We start from the raw sequence: 15,161 nt of genomic DNA, 5'->3' as shown, positions 1-15,161 counted from the left end.
TCTCGCCCCACTGCGGTTCATGCTTTTAGGCATGGCGGCGTTGCAAAGAAAATATGCTAGAGAAAAGGAGTCGCCAACAAGTTTTAGGAACTTGTACACCGTTCATGGGTGTGAAGGTTACACCCCATTCACGATAACAGAGATCGCTAACTCCATAGTGGTCCGAAACCATGACTAGATGTTTGGGGATGATGGTACAAATCCAACCTTAAAGAGATTGAACCCGCCTAAATAGGCCACTATTTAATTCTTATGATATTCATGTGCGTTTTTCGATCAACATACATACGTCAAGTTAATCCTAAACCTGCTTATCTACATTGGTTGGTTATTAATGCACAATAAAATCTATTATTGGTGATCACTTGAATTAAAATCATATAAAGCCTAAATCAAATTATTAATTATCTTATTAGGCGTGATTTCAAGTAGAAATTCCCTTTAAACCTGCAAAAAGGGGTATGATCAAGCAATAACAATAAATCAAAGAATAATCAAGCAACATATGATTAATACAATAATCATCATCATAAGAACATCATCAAAATATTGTTAATAGTAAGATCCTGCATGATACGAAACAAATTAATAATAAAACTTAGCATGTCACTAATAACAAAATCAAAGCGTTATCCTAAACATGATACTAGAAATCATAATAAGCATCCTAAACATGGTACTAGGAATTAATATAATAACACTGTAAACATGATTTCTACTCCAAAATCAAAGAAAAATAATAAGGGTGATTGAATTACTCACATTGATTCCTCAACCTTCTTGCTATTAAAAGAATACACACGTTAGTAAACTTCAAGAAAGTTAAATCAATAAAGTAAATAAATCAAATATGAATTGAAATATAGATTTGGGACCAAACCCTCAGAACTATCAACCTTTCACATCGAGGTCGAAGGCAACATCGATGATGACTTAGAGTATTTGAATCTCGTGAATGAGGTATCGTGATTGATTTGGGAGAGTATCAAGGATATGTTTGATAGGCTAAGGCTAAGAACATTGGAATTGAGAATTCCGGGTATTATGATGGTTATTGATGGTAATTGTTGACGATCTGAAACGAGGAAACCAACCTCTATTTATAGGGAAAAAAGAGAGTCTGGACGATCAGAAAAGATGAGAATTTGGAATAGAATAGAACTGCTCTTGACGCGGGACGACAGAATTGTCGTGGCGCGCAAGACTTCATCGGGGCACGATGAAGCTGACGTGTCGCATTGGTTTTGTCATTCTGCGATGATTTTTGAAGATAATAAATTTGTACGGAGTTTGATTTCTAATAAAATTGAATTTGTGAAATACATCCAGACGTCATTTAATTTGAACGGGGTAAGGATTATCATATAAGAAGTTTTATTCGGCTTTAACTCTTTTGATCTTTATTTTTTTCGGAAAGGATAGATTAGAACCTTCTAGAGAATTCTAGAAGAGTCCTAATTGGTTTAGGATTGGAAATATGGTATTTGGACCCTCATATGATCATTGGGTCGTAGGTAAGGTAGACCTAGACTTGGTTTGGGCTCGGTTTAGAATTTTGGCCATAACTTATTCGTTATAAGTCGGATTTGGGCATATAATATATCGTTGAAAAGCTCTTTTCAACCTCATCCAATTAAACAATAATTAGACCAAGAATATGGACCAAAATAATCAGGTTTGGATATTTTTGTGCTTTTGGCGCGAAATGAATGATTTTGAGGACACGAAATGAATGATTTTGAATTAAAACATTTTAGATAAGGTTAGGAATATGGTCAAGGCTTAAGGGAATCACGAGACTCTTCAACTCTTTACGAAACTCGTTTATCAAAGACGTGAAAGGTATTCATCACTGGGTTTGGTTTTTGGGGAGACACAATCAGGTGTCTGCACCTGGCGTGTCATGTTGGGCTGGGCACCGGGCAACCCATAATTTTTTTTATTTTAAAATCGATATATTATTTAAATAATTTTATTAATTTATGTTTATATTTGTTATTATTAAATTATTATAGTTCTTTTTATTATTCTTATTTTTATTATTATAGTTCTTTATTATTATTTATGTTATTTTTATTATAATTATTTTATTTTTTTTATTATTATACATCTTTATTATTATTTAGCAAAAAGCAACAATGCATATAAATATATAATAAGAGAATAAGAAAATAGATGAGTTGAAGAATGATTTGTGAAAAAAATTGAATGATGAAGTGATGTATTTATAAAACGTTGGAAAATAGTTGTTTTAACCGTGACGTGTCGTGTGCCACGAGCCAAATTGGTGTGCCGCCCGCGGGCTCGTGCCGAAATTTCCAAACTTTGTTCACGGCACGGCCTGCAGCCACTCTTCGGTCATCGTGCCGTGCCACTGGCGGGATCGTGTCGTGTTAGGCCAATGTCGTGTTGTGCCTGTGCCAGTCGCGGGCCAGCACGGCCCATGATCAGCTTTACCCAAGATCAACATTTTTTTTTTCGCATTTTCCCCTAAATTGGTACACAGAACCATGCATATTTATAAGGAAAATTTGAAAAATACCACCAACAATTATACCCATTTTTGTACAAAACCACCAACAATTTTTTTATTTTTTATTTATTTTTTTTTTTAAATTTACCACCAACTATTCTTCAAAACCCTAAAAACTACCACCAACTATTTTTCAAAACATTTAAAACTACCATCATGACGTCACTATGGGCCCCATCAACTACCTTCTTCTTATTTTCCCTCCTTTTTCCTCTCTATTCTCACGATTCTCTCCCCTGTTCCCCCCATTACTTCCCTCTTTCCTCATTAACATTCCTTCTTTTCTCATTGAATGTGAAACACTACATTCATCACTTCCCTTTCTCTCTCTCTTCTTTCTTTCTAAAATTAGGGTTTTCAGTACTTTTCTCTGTAAAAATCCGGGGGGGGGGGGGGGGGGGGAGGACCAAAAGCGTAGCCAAATCAACTGCATTGGAGTGGGGGGACCAAAGTTTAGATTCTAGTGTTGAAAGTTAGTGAGGGAAAGGACAAAATTGAGGTAATTTTTGTTTTTTAATTGACTGTGGCAAACCTTAAATTTCGTACAAAGATCAAATTGCATCCTTAATTACCAACAAATCGCAAGATAAGAACCAATATTGATACAATGTAACCCCAGAATCAAAACCCCAAATGTAATTTATAAACCCTAATTTCAATTGAAAAACCCCCAAATTGATTTCAAAAACCCTAATTAAACATACCTTCCTAATAACATGATTATGCACTCGATTTTGCATTTTTATTGGCTTGATGAAGAACAAATTACAGATTTAAACCCTAATTATTGTCTAAGTAATTTGCAAAAGAAAAAGAAAAAAAAAGGAGAGGGAAGTAATTGGGGAACAGGGGAGAGAATCATGAGAATAGAGAGGGAAAAGGAGGGAAATTAAGAAGAAGGTAGTTAGAGGGCCCACAGTGACGTCATGGTGGTAGTTTTTAAGGTTTTGAAGAATAGTTGGCAGTAAAATACAATACAATACAAAAAAAAAAAAAAAAATAAAAATAAAAATAAAAAAAAATAAGGGTTGTTGGTGGTTTTGTAAAAAATGGGTATAATTGTTGGTGGTATTTTTCAAAAAAAAAAAAAAAAAAAAAAAGGCCAGTTGGACATTTTCATTAGTAAATGAGTGTAAAAATACAATTCCATCTCAAAAAAAAAAAAAAAAATTATTCAAATTCCTCTTGAACATATACAAGCAATATAACTGCTACTAGAGTTCCTATGCTAATAAAGAAGATAAATCTGTTGAGAAAATAGGCCAAGTTAGCCTTTTCCTTCTCATCACTTTCATCATACTGATTTGCTCCAAAACGTGAAAGACTTGACTTCAAGCAACCTGTCCCAAGTGCAATGAGGTAAAGTGAGTATTGCAGGCTCGCAATTGTCTGATGGCAGTGTCACAAATGCGAGCAGTAAGGTAAAAGTAGCTTGTTCAACCACTGCTGGACCAGCAGCTGAGCCAAGAAAGCAGAACCAACTCAACCAAGGTCAGATATCTGAATTAACCTGTATTTCCATCAAGAAGTCAATATTAGCATCAGTATACAGCTAGCACAGAAGCAAAAACATACTCTAATGATACTTGTAACGTAGGATCAAAGTATGATATCCTCTTTTGCATTCTGCAATTCTGTAACAAGTTTTTGGTTGCACATCTGTAGCAAAAAAATACAATCAGAATGGCATGTAGCAAGCAGCATGATCAGTCACCAAAAATCTCCACAGGAACAACAACCGTTACTAAAATGGTGAAATCGGTTCAAGTCCCTGACTATGATCTCCCTTTTTGTAATGATCGACGCAAACCTCATAAAATTATGACAATCACCGCAAATTCTCAAGTTCTTCATGATCCTGATAGGTGCACCAGGGGGCTGACTGATGACCCCAAAAGTGAATGCAAGCTTTTCACTATGATGTCTCAGCAACATCTCTTTATTGCTATCATCCACATCATGATGGTCATGCGCCATCTCAACTTTATAACCCAACTTCTCCATCTCCTCCATCAATTTGTCCAACTTTAAATAAATCTCAGCAATCTGAGGATGTTCTCGTTCTCCAACCATAAAACTATGGACCTTACCTTTAATCTCGATCCAACTTTTACCTAGATCCTTAACAGCTTCACTCTCCTTAAGCAGCTGCCGCGATTTAGCAACTTTTTCCCAGTTCTTGTTTGCTGCATATATGTTAGAAAGCAATACATGATTCCCAGCATTGGTGGGTTCAAGCTCAAACAAATGCTTAGCTGCGATCTCGGCCAGCTCAAGATTCTTGAAATTTCTACAAGATGCCAACAGGGAACCCCACATAGATGCAGTTGCTTCAAATGGCATAGCTTTAATCACATCATATGCATCTTGAATATATCCAGCACGACCGAAGATGTCCACCAAGCAAGAATAATGGAGAACACTTTGTGATATGTTGTGTTCCCTCACCATAAGATCAAAGTATTTCTGCCCTTCTTTAACTAGCCCCATATGGCCACACGCAGATAGAACTGAGAGATAAGTCACTTCATTCGGGTACAAACCTGTCTGCTGCATCTTCTCAAAAAGAATCATCGCTTCCAAGCACCGACCATGCCTAGAGAAACCTGAAATCATTGCATTCCATGAAACAACATTCTTGCTATATTGATCAGAAAATACAGTATAAGCTTCTTTAATGGCTCCACATTTTGCGTACATATCTACAAGAGAGGAAGCCACGAAAACGCTTGCACCAAAACCGGACTTAAACAAAGTGGCATTCACTTGGTTCCCTTCAGTCAAAGCACCTAACCCTGTACAAGCAGAAAAAACAGAAGAAAGGGTAAACTGGTTTTGCTCTAACCCAACAGCTTGACCTCTATGATACAACCTCAAAGCCTCTTCATAGAGCTCATTTCGAACATAACCTGCCACCATTGAGCTCCATGTCACATCGCTCTTCTCCTCTAAGCTCTCGAAAACCCACGAGGCCTCCCCCATAAAATTACATTTCGAGTAAACATCAATCAAAGCAGTCCCAACATACACATTAGACTCTATCCCCTTCTTAACAGCAAAAGCATGCAGTTGTCTGCACTCAAAAATGGCAGATTTCGCTGCACAAGCACAAAGCACACTGGAGACAGTAAACTCACTCAAAGGGGATTCCTCTCTTTGCATCCGTACAAAGAGGGATAAAGCATCATCTGCCCTTCCATTCTGGGTATGTGCCCCAATCATAGTGTTCCAAGAAACCAAACTTCTTTCAGGCATTTTATCGAACACTTGACGAGCAGGGTGAAGAAGGCCGCATTTGCAGTACATATTGATCAGCATATTTGATGTCAAAGTATCAACCCCTAAACCAGCTCGAATGATTTGAGCATGGCAAGCTTTTCCTTCAACAATTAAACAGTTTCTTGCACAATATTGCAAGAGATTCTGCAAATACATTGTCGCCGCCATTGAAGACAAATTTAGCTACTTGGTTGCACAACCTATAGCTATAGTTGTTCTTCATGTCTAGCAGCAAAGTGCAGAGAAACCCCAGTCATAAGCAACTGAATTTGGCTGCTTGGTTGCACAACCTATAGCAAGTTAAGTTAGTTTTGTCAATCCCATATTTGGGCAAGAGACCTGCATCATATATTTTGAGCACAACAACTATGCAAAAAGTGTACAATATGTTGGTTTTTTCCCCCAATTCTTGTCCATTTTTATTTGGCATGTTCTTATTTTTTTCCACAATCGGTAGTTACGTTTTCCAATTTAAATTGCTTCTAGAATTAAAGTTGTGAAAAGAATCCACTTATATTGTTCTAGGTATCCCAATCGACCAGTTTAGTCGGTAACAAACATGTTCAAGAGGATATAATTGAATTTAAGTGGAGGAGATGAAAGAGTGAGGCCATCAAAAAGATGCAAGATGAGTTTCAAGGAGCAGCAAAGTTGTATGAAAAGTATTTAAGTAAATAAAAAGACATGCACTCTTTCAGTCTTCCAAATACTCGCACACAACGGCAGCCTCAATACGATTAAACCATACCATCTACAAACCCTCCCGACATTGATACACAGCATGCAACTTACAAACTCCCCCTCTAATAACAACTTAACAATGTTCACGATGCCTCAACATCAAAACAGAATAACTATGCATCATTACTCAAGTCAAAAGAGTCAAAACTGGTAAACAAAAATTACCCCTAAATTAGAAAACTATCACCAAATAACTATAAATGGGCAGCCTGTATCCAAAGATGGTGAGCAAATCATTTCCTATGTAATTGTCTGCAACAACAAAGTATAACCAAAGCTAAGATGTATATAATACTTTTGGCCTCTCCTGATCCAGATATTGATGAGAATTTCGAGAGTTTGTTAAATCTTTACAACGAAAACCTAAACTTGAACATTTACTCATTAGAAGCTACAAATTGGCGATTCTTGGACGGTTCAAGCAAAGGAACTTGGTGTCTAGTACAAGCTCAAAGTTTCGGATACTCTACTCACTCTACTTAATGTTATTTAATTAGTTTTTGCTTGCAAGTTTTTACCTTTCACTTGAAAAGGTTTTCCTTGGTTTAAGCATTTAGGATTTATGTTATTTATTTAGGAACTATAGACTAAATCAAACTAGTCTTACTACTAGTTTCCTAATCTAAGTAGAATTAGTTTTCCTATTCTATTTGGGTTACTTGGAGCTAAAGGCTAGGGGCTTGTCCTAGTCCTATTACACTTAGAATTAGTTAGTTTTTAGTCTATAAATAGTTGTAATTTCATGACTTTTGGGATATAGAATTTTTCAGATTATTAAATCAAAGTATTTGTTTGTTTTGCAATTAAAACATTCGTTCCTTAAAGCCGGTGATTAAGTTCTTTAAGCTTTGTTCAAGTTGATTAATTAAGGGGTGGCGTGGCCTTTAACTTACTTAATCTACTTGTCTTCTTATTTAATTCTTGGTGGACGAATCCTATAGAGAATTAGGCTTGAATTATACTTGTGTGTGTTTAAATCTCATAAGCATACGCATCATCTCCTAATCCAACAAATAATAGTTCCGCCCTCCTTACAGACTCTAGAGTCTAGGCATGATAAATACAACTAAAATTATAAAAAAAAAAAAAAAAAAATTCTACACAGTAGGATGTGAAAGTCATGCTCCATAGGTATCCTCTCTTGTACTGCGGCATGCACTTAAATGCAACTATAAATTAAAGAAAATAAGATTTTATCACAGACATGATGTGAGGGATTTACCTTGAGAGTGGTCAAGGAGTTAAATCCCCGGACCTTCAATTAATATTAGAAACAACGCCATATTCCAGAAATTTTCTTGCTCCCTCAGGATCTAATGAGAAAAGGAAACTTACAACAACAACAAACAGAAAACAAAAAATAAATAAAAAATAAATAAAAGAGCTAAAAATCGAATTCATCAAAAGAGACTAACCAAACCCATTGCAAAGAAGACAAAAACACTTCAAATCAAATCCAAAATCCAGTCAAAAACTAATATTAATAAAGCATTAGAAGCTACTTTAGACGATTAAATTAAGAGTGAATGTTTGGTGACACTCGATTAACTGATATTCAACTAACCCAAACGCTGTTACAAATTTGTCATTTGTTTATTTTGGCAATGAGAACTCGTTTGTAAATTCAGAGCTGATAGGAAGAGGAAAAAATGAGATAGCCCAAAAATAGGCAGCATCAATACACGAGCATTAGTCAAATATTTCTATAATACAGTCCACAGATCCACATTCTGAATAATTCCTGTAAGCATAACAGTGGTGGGAATGTTTCTGATTCAAGAAAAACTTTTCACTCTACCCCTTGGTATTTTACTCAAACACATTACCCATTCTAAAAAAAAAAAAAAAGAAAATTCCACAAAAATTTATGTAAAAGTTAGTCATAAGGTTGGCTCTAGTCATGATAATTAGTCACAAGTTTGTTTCTAGCCACCCTGAAGTCCTGCTACCTGCTTTATCCTTCTATATGCTGCCCAAAAGCATACATCATGAAATACCTTTGAAGTGGTGTAATCAATTGAAGAGGGGCCACGTGCATTTTAGTGATAGCAAGGAGAGAGATGAACAAGACAATAGTGCTAAGATGGAGAATTTAGTAATGTTGTTATGTGCTTTGCCTCTCTCGACATTTCAGCCTCCCCTCTCTCACCCTCCCCCTCTCCGCCATCCCTTGTAGTCCTCCCATGACCTTTCATCAGTTTCCTCTTCCTACAAATTGGTATGGTAAAGTGATCTAAGAGAATTGATGATTCAAAATATTCTACTACCTCCGTTTTTTTAGATGCATCACTTTAAGGAAGTTTGGATGAAAGGACTTGACCATGAGTGAATGTTTAAATATCATGGGTTGATCATTCAAAAAAATGGTGACATTGATCAAGACGTGGCCCACAGGATTAAGTGATTAAGTTGGGGTCGCTTAAATGGAGAGCGGCCACGGGAGTGTTATGTGACCGAAGCATTCCCTTACATTTAAAGGAAAAATTCTATAGGACTGCCGTAAGACCGGTGTTGCTCTATGGTACAGAATGTTAGGATTCTAAGAAGGAACACATTAAAAATATGGAGGTTACAGAAATGTGCATGTTAAGGTGGATGTGCGGGAACACTCTAAGAGATAGAATCAGAAATGAGGTTATCCGCAATAAAGTAGGTGTGGCAAGCATTGGTTTGGGCATGTAAGACGGAGACCCGATGGTGCATTGATACAAAGAGTGGAAAAGTGGGACCATGGAGGGGTTAGCCGAGGGAGAGGGAGACCGAAAATGACTTGGAGAGGAGTTAGGTAGGATATGAAGTATATGGATTTGCATGAGGATGATGCATTGGATCGTAAGGGATGGAGGAGGAAGATTTTTGTCGATGACTACACGAAATAATCAAATTTTGGGATTAAGGCTTTGATTGATTGATTGATCGATCACTTTAAGGAAGTTTCAAATTAGATGCATCACTATCCTTTTTAGTTAATAAATTCTATCTATCTCTCATATCACATGGGCCCTCTTTTTTCTCTATCTCTATCTCTCGCGTCTCCAAAAAATGCATAGAAGTCCGCAGTGGCGGATCCAGCATGTAACGGATAGTGTGTCACCAACGTTTACCGACCACATATAATTCAATAAAAATTGACAAACAATTTCAATGCCAATCATTTTTTTTTTCCGTATCAATTGTAAATTAATAATTGAGAAATTTATCATCAATAAAATCAACTCTAATCATCAAACAAGAACAATACCTTATACTCTCTGAATGAAAAGAACAGTAAACGAACAACAAATAATAATTCAACAAAAAAAAAAAATTTCCACAAAAATAAGCAAGTAAATTGACTACTTAATTTGAAAGGAGGGGAAAGAAGGAATACCCCTCTTAGGCTAACAAGGGTGAGAATTTCTCCATTGCAAGTCCTCTTCTTGGATCTTTTTGATAAGAACAGTTCCTCTAGGACCAAAACTTCTGCAACAGCCATTAGTCAAGACCAACACTTTATTATACTTCATTAACCCAATCACTTCCCATACTAAAAAATCTCAAAAACCTTTTTGTTCTCTACATGTTCTTCAATCAAGCTGCAATCTCCAATTAAATCATATAAACTTACAATAGCTGATATCGAATCTCCCAAACTACATTGCTTAACATGGCATCAAAATCAAACCAACCAAAACATACAATCAATCAACAAAGCTCAACCCAATCCAATCATACACTAACACTATCAAGAACAACAATCCAAAATCACCCTTTAAACAGCCCCTAAACTCAATAAACAAGTCTTAAGAATCACTAAACTTAACACTAATAATCAAAATCCACAAACCATCACAAATCTCAAAATTCCAGACAAATAAAATTGAGTTAATCAATGTAATCACACCTGAAATTGAGTCATAATAAGGTAAGACCCATGCATTTCGATTTATCCAAATACCCTACACTCCTAAAACTGTCCCACCACTGTATGTGTCTTTTATGTTCTCCTTAATTGATGAAACCCACTCCATGACTGTGACACACTCACACCTCCAAGCCTTCCAACCTCACTGAACATGCAATTGATGCAAATTAATTAAACAATTCCCCACCTGAGTACGGAGTACCTGACCCAGCCCGTGAGCCCGACAGCCACTCCCCAGGCCCAGCCCCGACAGCCACCCCCTCCCCCTGCACCACCACCGAAACCACCCTAAATTGAGTATATACTCAGTGGCGGACAATTAAATACACGATTAACACAATAACACTAGATTGTCAAAATCTAACCTTAAAGACTGCTTCAAAGCCTTCAATGGAGGAGTCGAGGAGAGAAAGCTCAGAAAGTCAGAACTCAGAAGCCGCTTCAATGGAGAATTTCGAGTGCGCTCCACAAACCAAACCCTGCAACACATTAGCATTTTAGCAACCAAAATTGACTCAATTATCAACCCACAATTATCCAACTTCGAAGAACCCTAAAATCCTAAATTGAGTATATAGTGACAATTAATTTATTAAGTTAGGTCAATGATTAAAGAAAAAGAAGATCTAACCTTTGAGACTACTTCAGTGGAGCCGTGGAGGAGAGAAAGCTCAGAAGCCCCTTCAATGGAGAATTTCGAGTACGCTTCAATGGAGGAGAGAGAGAGAGGAGGCCGTGTACTGGGAGTCTGGAACTCTGGGAGGTGGGAGAAGAGAGACTGAGAGAGAGGAAGGAGTGAAGGAGTCATACCGTGAAAATGTGCTAAATTTTTTATTTTTTATTTATTTTTATTTTTTAAAAGATAATAGGTTGTCACGTGACCCACAATGACTACATGTGGGTCCGCCATTGGAAGTCCATGTTGTTGCAAATGATGCATTTAAAAATACGGATGAAGTATTAAAAGTGGTACATTTTCCCCCCTCCCTCTATCTCTTTTTCACCTTCTCTTACCCTCATCCTCTCCCTATCACTCATATTTTACGGTGTTGGCACTGATAATGGTGTTACCACGTGATCACAAAGATTTCAAAGCATTAAATTGGAAGCTCTTGTAGTTATAATCTTAGAAAGCTTATTAGCGAAGAGAAAGCATTGACATTTTCGTTTCTCCTTATTCAGGAGGAAGGGGTAAACATGACTCACATATTTATTAGTAAATTATTAAATTAAAGATGCATAATCTAACAGCAAAGTCAAACTAAACTGCTACAAACATCAAACTCACAAAATACACTGTAGTGGCATTACACAACTCTAAAAATCACACACAATAATATTGCTAAACAATATGTGTGAATCACATACAATAATATTACTCAACAAAAAAGTGCCTTGATTATTATGATAAAACATCTAAGCCCTCATGTGGTCATGCCTCCTCTAACCCCAATAACAATAAACAAACAATCAGAAACATAAGCATTGAGATGAACGAAACTTGGAATATTTCGAATTTCACATGGGAATTTCTGCATGAAACCTGAAAACCCAAACCCAAAAATTTAGGGGAATAAAAAAAAATCAAGGAAAGTCAATGTACTCACCGGGAATACATTGAAAGCCAGGCTTGAAAAGTTGAAATACTCTTCACGTGACATCTTAAGCAAGGCACCTGGTAATTAAGGACCAAAAATTTCCTTATCAGCAAAAAATAAATTAATCAAAATGAGCGACATAAATTCAGGACTCAAAGCACAAAATCAGAAAGCATAAGAGAAAAATTACCAGAATTTGGAGTAAGCCCAAACATCACTGGCAACCCAAAGCTTCATATTGAAGATCATGGGATGACCCGATAAGAGAAATTAACTCAAAAGTCACTAACTATATATGCAAAGAGAAAAATATCAGAAATTGAAAACAACCGATTTAAGGCGCTCACTAGAACTATATAAACAGAGACTAAAATGCTGAAAAATGATTTAACTTTCATGCTAAATTGCTAATTATAATTTCAAGTGATGTCCCTTTCCGTAACAAAGGAATTAAAAAAATGTAGGTACACCTTAGTACCTTACAGAGGCAATTTCAATTGAATTGGTTAGATTTTAGATTCACAAAACTTTTTAAGGGAGGAAATAATGCTCAATTAAAGAACAATTTTTACCATTATATTTATTCATTTTATATCCTTGTTTCTGAAATATTTTAATTTTAAGACGAAGATAAACACAATAATCTATTCACATTGTCCTCACCATACATCTTTGTTCTGATATTAAACCTTAAATTTAGATTTATGGATATAAATCTGTATTAAGCTTTTTCTAAGTTATATAATTCAATGTGTGTCAATAGCACACAAAGCAATTGATTCAACTCAAATATTGTCGCGAAAAAAAGTAAAGCATTTGCATTAACATAGAATACATTTAACCATAAACCAATTTAACCATAAGATGAGGAAGAGTGGACATATAATATCTAGTGACATCTTGAAGCTCTGGCACAACACTTCAGCGATTTCAGGAAAAAATTGTCATCTTGATGATGAAAAAATCAATTGATACTATATTATAGAAATTAAACATATATCTAGCAAAAACTTTAAAAAATGATATGAAATTGATTTTAAAACTAAAAATCGTAGACTTAGAAATCATCAAAAGCTAATCATCCAGACCAAATTGAAGCAATTGAAGCAAAAGAACCTTTTCCAAATGCTTGAAAAAGTGAAAAATGAGGAAAAATAAAGATTGGTGTTTTCATTATATAAAACTAATTCACAATTAAGCCCTCCTTGTGTGCCATTGGATCCATTTCGTGCCTGGAATGGTATAAGGATCTTTAGTACACACTATTCTACAATTATTGAACCCCATTCTATAAGAAGATTGGTATTTTCATTATATAAAACTAATTCACAATTGTGAAGGGCTTAATTTGCCTTTTCATGCCCGGAATGGTACACCAATCTTTAGTACACACTATCCTACAATAGTTATGATCTAAGTAAAAAAAAATCACTGCAAATAAGCGCACCATCTTTGCAAGGATTAATAAAGAAGTGATGGTGAAGGAATAATTTGAGATTTAAAAATGCATTGAGCCATTATCGAGATCAAAGATCTCAGCCTCCTTTCCTTGACCTATCATCATTGTACATGGGAGACTAATTTTTATACCCTATTTAGCACAATTAACTCAGTTCCGTCCCATCACAGAAGAGAGCCAGGGGAGGAGGGACGGCTGCCCTGGACTCGGGTAGAAAAGGTCCAATATCATAGTTTCATTCTAGCATTAAAGGGTTCCGCAACACATTGGCAACCAAACTTGATTCAATTCATCAAATTAGGCTCGAAAAATCACATGAATTTAGGTAGAAAAGGTACAATATCATAGTTCCGTCCTAACATTAAAGGCAAATTTGATTCAATTATCAAATTAGCTTGAAAAATCACATGATTTTAGCGAAGAGGTCCAGTTTCATAGTTCCATCCTAACATTAAAGGCAAATTTGAGTCAAATATCAAATTAGACTCAAAAAATCACATAATTTATCTTCTATAGCAACAAAATCGCTCATCACGATACTTTAATTATAAGTACAACCAATAGTTCAATAATCGACTAAAAATTAAGTATACTGAGAATAAAATTAACGAAAAAAACCTAATTGTGAAATTGAAATTCGACGAATTCAAAAAGAAACAACACCTTACCTCAGAAGCTGCTTCAATGGAGGATAGAGATTTTAGAAGTCGCCTCAATGGAGAGCGTGGAGTGCACTTTAATGGGAAAGTGGGAAACCGAAAGAGAGCGGGAAACTAAGAACAGGAATACAGAATGACAGTTAGGTCTACGACTCTACGTTCATTAAAGAGAATAGAAGAAAGCTTTTAAATACTCCGATAATGGTTGTGTATATTTTTCTCAGATTATGCAAGGATTTATAATACTCTTGCATTAAAAGTGTTTGCTCGATATATTAAACATGAAATGTCTAATCGAGCATGATATTTTGAGCAGAAATATTTACTCTTGCATAGAAAGCTAAGTGGTGATATTTGGCGGTATTCTTAATCCGTTCATATTAAGCATACGATGCGTATTACAACACTCCCTTGAACGGATTTCTAGAGCATGACTCCTACCTAGAAATTTACATTTAGGTAAAAACAAATAGGATTAATACCATTTTTTAATCCCAATTTTGACCAATTTATTTTTATTAATCCCAACTTTGGATTATTCCTCAATAATCTCAACTTTGATATGGCCTATCATTCCTCATACCCAACCGGTTTCTTAACCTGTTGTACCAGGTCACTTGACACATGTCAAGTCCTGATTGGTCCAAAAATTTTAAAAAAATAAAAAACAAAAATCACAAAAACCAGCCAGCCACCTCCATCCCACCGCCTCCTCCCTAGCCCCTACCGGAAACCACCATCTCCCTCCCCAATCCCACATAAAACCACCAAATTCCCCCGAAACCACCTGCAACTTCACTCCCTTTCCCCAAAACCACCCGCAGCCTCACTCTCTTCCCCCAAAACCACTCACAACCCCCACCTTCTTCTCTTGAAACCACCATCAAGCCACCATTTTCACCCCTAACTTCTCCCGAAACCATTGAAACTCCAGCCCCCTTCGCTAAAACCTATTTCCCTCGAAACACTCGAATCCACCAAAACCACC

The 15,161-nt window shown here is 36.1% G+C and overlaps 1 protein-coding gene across 4 annotated transcripts; it reads right to left on the bottom strand.

Moving 5' to 3' along the window:
- Nucleotides 1-2,940: 2,940 nt before the first annotated feature.
- On the bottom strand, nucleotides 2,941-14,428 carry LOC110738478 (pentatricopeptide repeat-containing protein At5g04780-like). Of its 4 annotated transcripts, none has more exons than XM_021918887.1 (8): nucleotides 14,183-14,428; nucleotides 12,246-12,344; nucleotides 12,065-12,132; nucleotides 11,089-11,235; nucleotides 10,823-10,936; nucleotides 9,924-10,015; nucleotides 7,776-7,883; nucleotides 2,941-6,102 (listed from the first exon to the last, which is right to left on the bottom strand). In XM_021918887.1, the coding sequence occupies exon 8, from the start codon at nucleotides 5,978-5,980 to the stop codon at nucleotides 4,244-4,246; it is 1,737 nt and encodes a 578-aa protein (XP_021774579.1). In that variant the 5' UTR covers nucleotides 5,981-6,102; nucleotides 7,776-7,883; nucleotides 9,924-10,015; nucleotides 10,823-10,936; nucleotides 11,089-11,235; nucleotides 12,065-12,132; nucleotides 12,246-12,344; nucleotides 14,183-14,428; the 3' UTR covers nucleotides 2,941-4,243. The 4 variants fall into 4 exon arrangements, with proteins under 4 accessions (XP_021774579.1, XP_021774580.1, XP_021774581.1 ...); XM_021918888.1 differs by having other exon boundaries at nucleotides 11,089-11,213; XM_021918889.1 differs by lacking the exon at nucleotides 9,924-10,015.
- Nucleotides 14,429-15,161: the final 733 nt, after the last annotated feature.

Source organism: Chenopodium quinoa, unplaced genomic scaffold (genome assembly GCF_001683475.1).
Source record: "Chenopodium quinoa cultivar QQ74 unplaced genomic scaffold, ASM168347v1, whole genome shotgun sequence".
Classification (NCBI taxonomy): domain Eukaryota; kingdom Viridiplantae; phylum Streptophyta; class Magnoliopsida; order Caryophyllales; family Amaranthaceae; genus Chenopodium; species Chenopodium quinoa.
This window is presented reverse-complemented; position numbering and strand designations above follow the sequence as displayed.

What these genes read in the sequence shown, in the direction of transcription:
- LOC110738478 (XM_021918887.1), bottom strand. Translation starts at nt 5,980, where the DNA reads ATGGCGGCGACAATGTATTTGCAGAATCTCTTGCAATATTGTGCAAGA.